The 12,227-nt window shown below is 36.2% G+C and overlaps 1 protein-coding gene across 1 annotated transcript in view; it reads right to left on the reverse strand.

Annotated features, from left to right (window-relative positions):
* Positions 1-12,227, reverse strand: part of GALNT2 (polypeptide N-acetylgalactosaminyltransferase 2) — a 92,966-nt gene that overhangs the window by 33,759 nt on the left and 46,980 nt on the right. Inside the window, exons 2-5 of the mRNA XM_035538354.2 lie at positions 8,564-8,654; positions 3,384-3,537; positions 1,258-1,356; positions 634-701 (exon numbers count right to left, since the gene is read on the reverse strand). Coding sequence (XP_035394247.1) covers positions 634-701; positions 1,258-1,356; positions 3,384-3,537; positions 8,564-8,654 — 412 coding nt within the window. The remainder of the gene's footprint in view (positions 1-633; positions 702-1,257; positions 1,357-3,383; positions 3,538-8,563; positions 8,655-12,227) is intronic.

Genomic DNA, 12,227 nt, shown 5'->3' on the forward strand with positions numbered 1-12,227 from the left:
ATTAAAACATGCCTTCTTTGCATATAGGAAGGCTCGCACTTAAATCAACATTATACTTATTGTGAAATACATTTAAGCCTTGAACTAGCAAATTCCTTTTAAGAAGTGTTACTCAGAAGTCCATTGTTCAAGTTAGCATTATGATACCCTAGTACTTTTAAAACCTTGACTTATTCTATATTCAGAAAGAAATTTCCAGGAGGCTGATGCAGACCACCATTCCTTTAAAGCAGTGCTACAAAAGTATTTGGTACAAGCACCATAGGTTTAATTTTTACATCATATAACATGCTACGAAAAGGCTGTTCTCAAGTCTACAGTTTGCTTCTTCAGCTAGCAGGAAGTAACAAAATATAGCTGAAGTATTTTAATCAGAAGTGGGTGATATTGGTGGTAGTGGGATGGTTGGACCAGATGATCTTGGAGGTCTTTTCCAACCTTCATGATTCTATATATGCAGAACTCTTCACTTTTCCATAACGACAAACATGAAAGATTTAAGACTTGGTTTTGGATCAGTCTTTTCAAACTCCTACCCATATGATCAATTCTCAACTAAACCACCTACCTTCATCTACAGAAAGTCTCAGCAAAATCAATAAAACTAAATTTGGACACTAAAAAATTACTTACGATCATTACTGTAGTCATCTACCAGTATGATTTCCTTAATTAGATGTGACGGGCTTTTTTTAAGGACACTGAAACAATGAAAAAAGCATTCAATACAAAGTAGTTTTCATTTCCCATGATAATGTCATAAAAAACATAGCTTTATTATAAGCCATAGTTCAATCTGGCCCAGGGTCCTATCTTCAACAACAGCTATTGGCTTATTAAGCAAAGAGTTTGAGAAAAAAAGGCACATGTAGAATTGTTCTCACCCCCAATAGGAATTCCAGCTTCCAGAAATCAGTGGATTAGACAACTTGGAAAACGGAAGCTTTACAGGTATCTTTAGATCAAATAGTCCCTGAGAATTTCTTCTTTAAGTTTTTCTTGAAACTATCTATACAGCCAACCTCCAAACATCATCTTGTAATTAGTTCCACACTTTCATGTATTTGTGGTTAAGGGGAACATTTCTTGTTTAACTTCAGAATGTAAGAAATGGAGTCATCAACAAAATTAAGTCTCAGCTTTCCCCTCTGTAAATAGTACAGAAAAGTATACTGGATTGTTATATCCCTTCTTTATCGTAAGGTAGTATCTCACACAAACTTCTTTTAGGGAAAATCAAAGTCTCTTAGGTAATACCTGACGACAGTTCGAAGCAAAGCAGATCTTGCTTCATTATGAAAGGTGATCACCACACTAGTGGCTGGCAAATCTATCCGCCATTGTTTCCGTTGACACCTGAAAGACATAATACCCTGTCATTTGAATGTAGTATTTACATTCCAGTCTTAGCAGACATCCTTCATGATAAAGCAGCTATCTACTAAACTAGTGTACACTCTCCATCTACCTCGGAAGTATCTTGTTTTCAGATCAACTCCTCTTCTGCCACTTTTGCTAGTTGTCTTTGTACACAACAGACCCAGTGAGTGCCAGATCTGGGTACGTTGACAAAAAAAGTCACTGTACAATTGCTGCAGTACACTGAGTACCTTTCATGCAACTGAGTATGAAACCAGAACACTGCTTCACATTATGACCACTTAATAAATCTAAGTAAATGAGCACATTAAAGGAACACGCAAGGGTTACTAGGCTACCGTACGTGTCTCCTTTAGAACAGCACTCAGCCACTTCACCCTTCATTTTCAAAGCTATTGTAGCATCCTTGTCTTGCTCATAGAAGTAACCATAGAAAAATGTTTTTAAGATTCCAACATTCAAAATTTGAAGAATAAAGCTAAGTGACAATATTCAGCCAACTAAATGCAGAATGAAAACCTTACAAACCCTGAAGATGAAATAGTCCATCTATGCCAAGTCGTTTTTCAAGACCTCTATTAGCTCTTCATATCAAATTGTAGAATTCCGAAAAACTGCTTCTAAACAGCCTAGACAGTCTCAGCAATTAAGAAGTACTATTATACAGCTATTTTAAAGTAAAATAGGCTTTTAGACACATCAGTACAATTAATAAAAGTTGCTTAAATAGAAATATTTACTCATTTTTCTTCAATAAAACCTTGCAGCAGCTCTACAGGAAATAATAATTTTAACAGTTGCCTTCAATTTTACTGAAAATAACGTGCCACCAAGTGTCACATGTGCTCAGATCTGGAATATATTCTTCTTTACATGGCTATTACTATTGCTCTTCCCATTACACAGTTTCCACACAAACATTTCACACAAGTTCTTCAGCTTCTGCAGTGATTATCCTTGCCAAAATAGCTATCAGCCACCCTCTCCCAGTTTTGCGTCACCTGAAAACTTGCTGAGGTTGTACTTTGCCCTCTCATCTGGGTCATTAATGGAGATATTAAGCAGTAGTGGATCTAGTAGTGACTCCTGCTCCGTACGTTGCTCATGCTCGGAAGTAGCTTCTATACTGCTTAGTCCACACTGCGTGTTCAGTGATGCTACAAAACCACAGTAACATGCAGCAGGATTTTATGTTCTCCCAGAACCAGGTAAGATAAACAGTGTGGCTGGGAAAAGAGAAGAAACTATCCTTTTGTTTACATAAATGTGGTCTATTAGATGCAATACCATATTTAATAACTATCTGCCTTGCTCCTACAGCAAGAGGAAAACAGGTGAATCCTGGAACTCAAGTAGAAGAATGCGTCTCATCACTGAGCAGTTAATCCAGCATCTTTCCCAACCACACAATGATTCGATCCCCAGTATGAATTTTGATGCCATTAACTCAGGCCAATTTATATACTTGAAAAAACATCACAGCCACATGACCTTGAAGTAATCATTGTGGTGCTGATTATATGCTATTACTCTGTCCATGTTTCCCTTAAAAATGGGAAGAGGGTTCAGCAATCAGCCCAGCTTACTAGGAAAGACCTGCAAGTCAACTTCATGTAAAGAACTACACAACGTGTCTCCAGAGACTAGCAAGTACAGAAATAATGTCAGAGCTGTGCTGATTGAGGTGTCAATCACCAGAGTGAAGTTAAGATAAAACATGCTACAAATGTAGAAGCCACAAAAAGCCATCAGGTAAACAAGAATAAAGAGACTGAAATGCAACACCAGCTTGGATACAAGATACACACTGACTGAAGTCATGGAAACAGAAAAACTTGAACAAGATCTATTGTTCTTACCCTGCTGTTTAAGGATCACATCATAGTTTGCTGTTCCTGTCATTCTGAAAGCTAGAGAACTCCTGCATTAGGAAAATCACCTGCTGCTCAAAAGCCATAAACAAAAACTAATCCAAGACAAACATGGCTCAGTTTGACACTTACTGATCATGCCTTGTATCAGGAATGTTTCTGTCCATTCGAAGTTTGTCGCTTTCTACCTGATTGAACTTGTTGCGGGCATATGGATCCTGACCAGATCGCACCATAGTAGCGCTAACATAAGCATCTTGATCAAAATCTTGCCACCGAACTTTTCCTACAATAGAAAAACACAAAAATATCCAAGTCAATCTTGGCAATTTAAAAGGCAAATTCAGCGATCCATTTTGTTTGATTTTGCAACAAAATAATTAAGCCCCAATAGTATTTAACAGCATAGCATCACACTCACTTTTGCATATTAGATTTCTATAATTACCTACAAATTAATGCAATTGAACCATTTTACATCTTAGTTTACACTAGTCACCAGACCATGCTTTATCTTATTTACTGGTTGCTGTTTTTTGCCCCAACTACCATGATTTCCATTAAAAAACGTTCCACATATCCATATGCTTTAAGATGATAGATCTCTTTAAAGATCTAGATTTCAAAGACATTACAATTCAGTTTACTACTGTTGCATTTCATAAATAAAAATACAGACATAACCAAACTATTTGAGGACCAAGCCTTTCAAAAGTACAAGATTGCATTTTTCTTAAAAACTAGCATTTCATGTAGGCAGAACACTAGATCGCTCTCCAGTATGAGTTACATGACATAACTGCAACTTTCTTTATACTCAAAAAAGGATTCACAGATTAATTCTTCTTTAACAAAGAGTGTGTTATTATATAACTGGTTGTGGCACTTGGATTTGTATACTAAAAATTGAAAGGCAGATTTAACATCAATCCCCTAGAAATAAAGTTTCAGAATATTTACCATCTTCTTCAGCTTTAAAATAGTTCGATATCAAATGTATTTAAACTATTATTTCTTACCTCCAATTAAACATTTCCTTTTTTTGTATATTGACAGCCAAACTGATGTTACCTACTGTCAATTTACACCAAAGGTAAAAAAAGGAGCTCAAATTCTAATACAGTGCAAACACTTCTTACATAGATGCACACAATGATCTCCTGTGAGCATGTTGTGCATAAAAAAAGATACAAAGCAAAAGCGTCTTTTGGGGTTAGTATTTATTACAGATGAAAGGGGTCATTGTTTTCACAGGTAACACACAAAGTTTTTGAGGTACTTCAAGTTCAGTAGGTGGCAGATTGCAGAGATGTCACTCCTTTCAAGCTCAGCTTTTAAACAAGTAGTACAGTTCAGGCATATCCTGAAGTACACTGATAATGCATAGACAGAATACCATTGCAACAGCTGTGAGAGTCAGAGGTTGCTCAGGTGTTTCAAGGTTTGCCTTTGTTCTTTCTCTCAACTTGTGAATAATGGAAACTAAGGTAGATAAGGTAGACCTCGTTCAAAGCTTTCCACCATAAACTGTGCTCTACCTATTGTATGTTAACTTCTGCTAGAAGGTTCTGATATTGAAAGAACCCTTTTCCTTCATTTAATACAGTAATCATCTGTTGTTTACTTAGACAAATACCACCAAGCTGATTAAAAATGCTCTATAGTTTCAGGACCACCTGAGGAGCTAATCGACAATAGCAACATGAACACAAGGTGTGATTTGGTTATCAGATAGTAGCAGAAGGTTGTAACACAAAGAAGTCACTGCTTTTCTGGTCTACAAAGATTTAATGCATTACTATATTTTACAATATATTTATTATAATCTATACTTGAAGTGCTTTTATATACATTTAGATAGGAGCTTTCGAAAAGCACTCCAAGCATTCAAAGGACTCTAATACAACGTTGAATGCTTCTCTGGGGTACACTCATAGGATCCTATTTAATTTCTTCTGGGGAGTTAGCTGGCTCTGTAGTTTCCTGAAATTCAGCAACTTTGCCAGGTGAAATGAATATGCAAAAATATAAATGTTATTTGAAACCTAAATTAAGCAGGTTGGTAACTTCAAACTCAAGCATGTTTTTTGTTTTTTGTTAAGGCAACCTATACTGACACCTAACATGACAATAAATCAAGAGTAAGGGAACTGCAGGGTTTGTCACCAACATCAAATAGAACCAAAAACCACTGCAATGGCTAAGAAACTGGAAGCAGGGGATGCTACAGCACTAAACTCGTTTTTGGCAAGTGTTTATTTTACAGATGCAGAGGTTAGATGTTCTTCAGTGTTTGTTGTTGTTGTTAATTAGGTTTGATTGTTCTGAGGTGGATGAGCTGAGCAGAGCCAAGATAAAAAAAATAAGTGAAACCCAGCAAAGCTGCTTCTTTTTGTCCACAGACAGAAGCAGGTATTTCTCAAATCTAAAGTCTTGGAGAAGGCAATCAATGAAAATAATGCAGTTCTCTGCAATTATTTTTAATAAGCTGGTTGGTTTTAAACATGAAGCACTTTTTTTTTGCACTCTAACTGTAATTAGCTGCAATTAAAAGAAAATAGTACTAGTTTTGTGGATTTTATTGTATTATTTCCATCCAAGTAGAACTTGATAAAAATCATTAAAGATGTATCACCTATTATTCCCTAGGACTTTAAAATCAGCAAATGCAAAGCTAGTGCAGAAAACATATAACAAATTTGAGGAAAAATGAAGGAGACTGTGTCATAGCACTAGATTTACTGAAAAACAGTGCCAGCCCATAGAATATAAAAACAAATGAAATTGGCTTCAGAAGGCAGGAAGGATGCAAAGCTTGGCTCTGGCTCCAGCAGAGGTCCTGTCGACTGTGTGGAATATGAATCAGATCTATTAGGGAAAAGTCAGATAACAGTAAAAGCAGGCTGAAGTCAGAAGAGAAAAAAAGCACAACAGAAATCTGCATGAGACCAAGCAGCAGGCACCAAGGAGTAGGACTAGATAGATACAAAATTCCACAAATAGCTTGCGCTCCCTCTCACTGACTCAGAGGAGCTTAAAAGCAGTAGGATACTCAATATAAATATGATTATTTTGACTTTCAGACATTCAGAGATTCCAGATCTTTGTTAACTAAACAGAAGGAGCTGGTTGAATAACTGCTGAAACTCTATTATTACTTGTTCAAGGTTGAAAAACATCCATCTAAAAAAACTGGCTATATAGTTCTGCTTTAGTTATCCACAGAGACAGTTCAGGGTCAGTCCTTCTTGCTACAAAAGCTGACAATACCATTTTTACAAATCAAGAAATAGAATTTTGCAACATATAAAAAAAAGTCATCAAATGACAAAGGATAGATATACTCTGATGTACAGAAGGTAGAAGAACAGCAGTTAAATCTTTATAGTAAGCCATTTCAAAGATAAAGATAAATAATTCCTTACTTTCTAGAAATTCTGAAAGATACTGGACTGCATAATGGTGAAACCTAAACCACAGGTCTCCTAACCTCAATGGAAAAGAAAGATTTGAACCAAGCCTCTCCAAAAGTTTGTTCATTTTGCCTTAAAACACCCCACAAAATATCTGCAGAAGTATGAATTCCAAGTTCCATTGCCATATGAATTCAACAGTTTGCCTACGCAAATTGGAAATAATCAAAACAGTGGTTTAAGAGTGCGAAGTTCTGTGTAGCCTTTGATGTTTGCCTAGAGACTCTCATGCTACTTTGCAGTAACGATTCTCTTGCATGTTAAATCAAGTCATAAGAGACTACTGATCAATGGATTAAATGAGAGGAGTCCTAACCTGTTCTACTTTACACTCAATTTTACTTCTAACCTTCCAGCTTCTGATCTCTCTCCCTTTTGACCTATGACACTTCCCACTCTCTTTTAATACTCACGGCTACTTTGGGCAACATAGAAAGTCTTTGAAGACACGTGTAAGGCTTTGGTTCTGAATACATAAATATTGAAGTAGAAATAAAGATACTTCCTTCCAGAAATAACTTTCCTTCTCAGCTGGAAGGTGTGAGATTGGCCAACCTGTAAACCCAGTATTAGGGAAAATATTTAATAAATTTGCAGAGAGTTCTGTTAAGGAAAAAAATAGTTGGGATGATCCATCAGAAACCAAGTTACATTAGTCAGGTTTTTTTTTTTTAATGGATTTATTTCTCAGTTCATACACAGTTGTTTTTTTTGTTTTGTTGGTTTTTTTTGTTTGTTTGTTTGTTTGTTTTGTTTTTTTTTTTTTTTTTTTACAAAAAGCATACATACATAACCAGAATCTCGTTTCCCCCCCACCCGAAAGCATCTAAGACAAGGTAAGCCAAATGCTACAGGAAAAAAAGGCCATGAAATTTAAACAGCTTATACTGTATCAGAACTTTAAGACTGTAAAACAAAAAACTCATGTTTCTGGGGATGGAAGTTTCAGATGCTTAAAGTAAAGCTTACTTTGGTTAGTTCTTTCCTCAAAATCTCATGCCGTTTCAAATGTTTGGCTTACAAATTTGTTTTCTAGCCCAACATAAGGATTAACTACAGAAGATTAAAACGTTGTAAAGCCATCTGATCGTAAGTTGCCCTCTCTGTATGGTAACCTTTTTTGAATGCAGTGTAAAATTTTCAAATCCATTTCAATATTTCTGCACTCCTTCGTATGTCAATTCTAGCCACCCATTAAATCTCATTGATGTGAAGCAGTTAAGCTGCAAAATGTTTTATGGGAGCAGTCACACAAAATGAAGATTCCCTAACATTTAACCGTCCCAGCTCATCTCCAAGGCAAGACTCCATTTCATTCAAATAACACAAAGAACATGTTGTTCTGTTTATTTGCCAACATTCAACAAATACTCAGCAAGCATGAGAAAAAATAAGGTACACCATCAGCACACTTAAAAAAAAAAATCAACCTGCCACAAAAGCTAGACAAAGCTACAAAAAAGCCTGAAACTTGGCTGAACCTTCAGTCAGAAGTACAGTTTCAAGGTGACTTGTCTGTTACCTGCCAGCATTCTCCACAGAGAAATGGACTACCTTTGTACCAGAGGCTTTTACAGCAGCTCGAACCTATTGCAAGGCAATATAAACGTACTAGCAAAGAGTAAATTTCTTTCTATGACTTAAAGCCCAAAGGAGCAGTGAAGCAGGCAAGATAAGGAAGCTGAAGCTTTAAGAACAGAGATACATACTGCTAAAGTAATCCTATCATTTCCAAACTACAAAGAATGATTAAAATCAAAAGAACTGCTTAGCTACTTGAAAGTCATAAAGCAATGTTCTGTGCCCATGGACCTTTCATTACAAACTTTACTGCAATACCTGGAGGTAACGTCTCCACACTTTGTGCCTTGTCTTCCCCATCACTGACATGCACATCTTTCCTTTTGGGGTCAACGTCATTTGGGTCCTCCTGAAAAAAAAGCACATATTCTTTAAAATAATATCCTTAGTATAATTTTGTGTTTTCAATGCAAACAGCAATGACAGCCTCTGGATTTTAAGTTTATGATGTGGTTCAACAGAGCTAACTGTGCATTTTGGAAGAGAAAAGACAGTTATTTCCTCTGCTACTTTAAAAACGGTAGAAATTGGCAAAAAGTTTAAGATAGGATTTTGCATTTAATTTATGCAACAATTCTTACTTGAGAAAGAAAAACTAGTATGTAAGAAGGAAATGTACCAGGAAAAATAGAATTAAAAAAGTTTTGATCAGTAATACTCAATTTTTCCCTGCCTTGCTCATTTAAGACCTGAAGAAAGCCTTCTTCCAGTAAGGAATAACCCAAGTATGAAAGTTACCTGAAAAAAGTCAGTTTACCTAGCAGTTATAACTAGAGTGGCAGCTTTCTGATTGAATAAAAACCTTCCAAAATATTTGCAAGTTGCTGTTTTCATGTGTTTGTTTCAGTGTAGCTTATTCGAGGCAACTCTGATGGACTTGTTATTCCAGTAATATTGGTAATACCCATTTAGAGAGGGTTGAGAAAAAGCGTTAATAAGTTTCTTCTCTCCTACCCGCTCTCCGAGCTCCAACATTTATTCTCAATCTGTAAGTCTCATTTTCCTTTCAACAGGAAAAAACCCACGCTCTTGTATTCTCATTACCACAAAAATACAAGATGTCAAAGAAATTTGGATTCATATCATACTATGCACTTGGATGAAGTTAAGAAGAGGGTAACTTTTTAAAAAAAGATAATTAGCAATAGTATGCTGATTTGCACACTACGCTTCGCCAACTGTTTTCAGTGCCAGCAGCTTTTGCTGCTCTTGGACGTGTGTCAAAGGAAATTCTGTTGCCCTTTCTACATCTGCCTTGAAGAAGTCCCAGTTCTAAGATGGTTCCATTTGCACAACCCCTCTAAAGGCAACATCTTCGCTACGAATAGAGTCATGTAAGAAGATACAATACTATGCCTATGGTAATCAATTAAGTGCACCTAGAAACAGAGCAGAACAGTTTGTAGCCATCTGCCTGAGCCTCCAGCACAAGGTGACGGTACACAAATTGTCTATTGCAAATGGTCTCTGCCACCGCAATTCCTAAGCCACATCCAACAATTCTTTAGAATAACAAGTAGTTGGAACTGGCCAAATTCATGTTGGAGAACATTTAAGCCATAAATTATAGCATTTCCACAGGCACATCTAAATTTTTCCAATGTAAATTCAGCTGAAGTTACTACTTACATTAAGCAGGCACCACTGGATATTTGTGTTTCTGTATTTTAGAAATATGATGCCTTACATTCAAAACTCAATACTGATGTTTTGTTACTTGTCATCATTTTTAGAGAAGCAGCCATATAAACACTAAATTAGTTAAAAATGAAATGCTACCAATGCACATTTTTCATAGAGTCATGCATTCAGGATATCAGAGAGGGAATATGCCCAGGTGCTTATACTATATCCCATCATGTAGTCCATGTTTCAGGCCATTGGGCCTTGTGGAGGTCAATACATTTGCTTTTTTTTTTTTTCTTTTAATTAAGTTAAGACAATAAGAAAACACATTTCAAGAGAACTATCACAGCATGTTGATGAGGGAAATTATCTTTCACTGTCCTCTAAGCCCCACCACCACACTGAAAAAAGCTTTCTGTGGTTCTGGAAAGCTGTATTTTACTTGCTATTTGGCTCAGTACATCATTTTAAAGGTAGCAGTGTTATGGAAACACAATTCATTAACTGCAAGTATCAACTGCACTTAAAACACTTATCAATACAATAAGGTCAAATTTTGCCAATTTCTACCAAGCTCTTCACTGTCCCAAATTATTGGGAAGCATCCAAAACTATGTAAATTGAAAAATAAATGCAAAACATCCATTAAGCAACCAAAAAAACTGGAGGGATTTTTCCTGAAATTAAAGAAAAGGCACTGAGTGCTTCCTCATTCTCTTTTCTTCCACCCCCACCCACTGTAAGTCTTTAGGGGAAATCTCTGCCTTCTTTGTATGCTTAACATGCCATTAAGCACAATTAGTTATCGAGTTTTTTCACCTTGTTTGGTGTTTCCTCCCCCCAGAGTTAAACACAAACTACAAAAGGCAAATGTTAAATTTAGAAAAGCTGAATGCAGTTTTGAATTCTTTTACGTCTGAGGCTTCTACGTAACTATTCAGCTACAGTCTGCAGAATTTCTTAGGCGAGACCCATTGCCAACAGAAGTTCCTAACACAGACTGCTGGATCTTCACCCTCCCTATCAAACAGAACAGGTCCAAGAGAGTATGGGATATTAATCTCTAATCTGTGCCCTAGATTAGGGTTTTGTGGTATTTTTCTTCTCCAAAAGAAATCTATTTTAATGATGCTCTATTACTTTCACCCGGTAAAGCATTTGGAAAGTATATGTAGACATCCAATGTCTTTTAAGGGAAAAGATACCTTATGTCCTCTAGAGAGAACTCAAAATGCACAAAAGGAAAAGAAAGCAGACATTAAAGGCATAGATATAAATACACCAGACCAACCAGTTTCTTTGCTTCTCTAACTGTAAATTGCTTCAGCATGTTAATTTGGTGCAGCACACAAATAAAACATATGGTCAAATGACATTCCTATGTTGTCATCATCACAGGAGTTGCTTTTTCAGCTTGCTTAGAGTGAAACAAAATACCAATTTCTAATGTAATCTTCAGAAGTCACTTGCATTTGATGAGTAATCTTCTTGATAGAAGAAAACAATGCTTGCACTGACAGCATTCATTCATACAAAAAACTAAGCTTAAGGCAAGATTAAAAGCAACTGAAACTGCTCAATGGGAGGCACAGTTCTAATTAGGAGTGTGAGAAGGGGATTTAACGAGAAAAAATAGAAAAAAGCTAATACTAAAATATTGCTACTGCTGTTAGCATTTAATACTTAAAAATACTATTTTCCTGACATACTAAGGAAAAAAGCTGACAACATCAGGCTTTAATCTAAAGCCATTTTTGTTTGCTGGAAATACATTTGGACAAGAATTTTGAGCTTATTGGAAAAATAAAGGGGTAGCTATCCAAACAGCATAGATGCTAACCAAACAGATGCATGTGGGGCACCACTACAGTAATATCTTTGTGGTCCTCATTTGTGATGTTACTTTCTCAGGCCAGGACTCACACAGCAACATCAAGATCGGTGCACTCCACTGATACTGCAGGTGTCAGGGATTTGGCATACATTGGTTTTATACTTCATGTCACAGTTTCCCATTGGTCCTGAATCAAGAATAAATGGGCTATGAAAAGAAAAAATTGCAAGCTTTCAACTCCGTTCAGTGGGAGATCTTACCCCGGTATGTGCCAAATAAACCTAACTGAAATCAATTAAATTTTAAATTCAATTACCTAAATACCTTTGTTATTTCGACAGCTCAGAAGTTAACATGGTGTACATTTACATTTGCCACTTTTTTAAAACATGCAAGTCATAACGACATTTCATTTTTTTCCCCAGGGAAAATTAAGGTAAATAGACATCTACATTAGCTACC

Source organism: Cygnus atratus, chromosome 3 (genome assembly GCF_013377495.2).
Source record: "Cygnus atratus isolate AKBS03 ecotype Queensland, Australia chromosome 3, CAtr_DNAZoo_HiC_assembly, whole genome shotgun sequence".
NCBI lineage: Eukaryota > Metazoa > Chordata > Aves > Anseriformes > Anatidae > Cygnus > Cygnus atratus.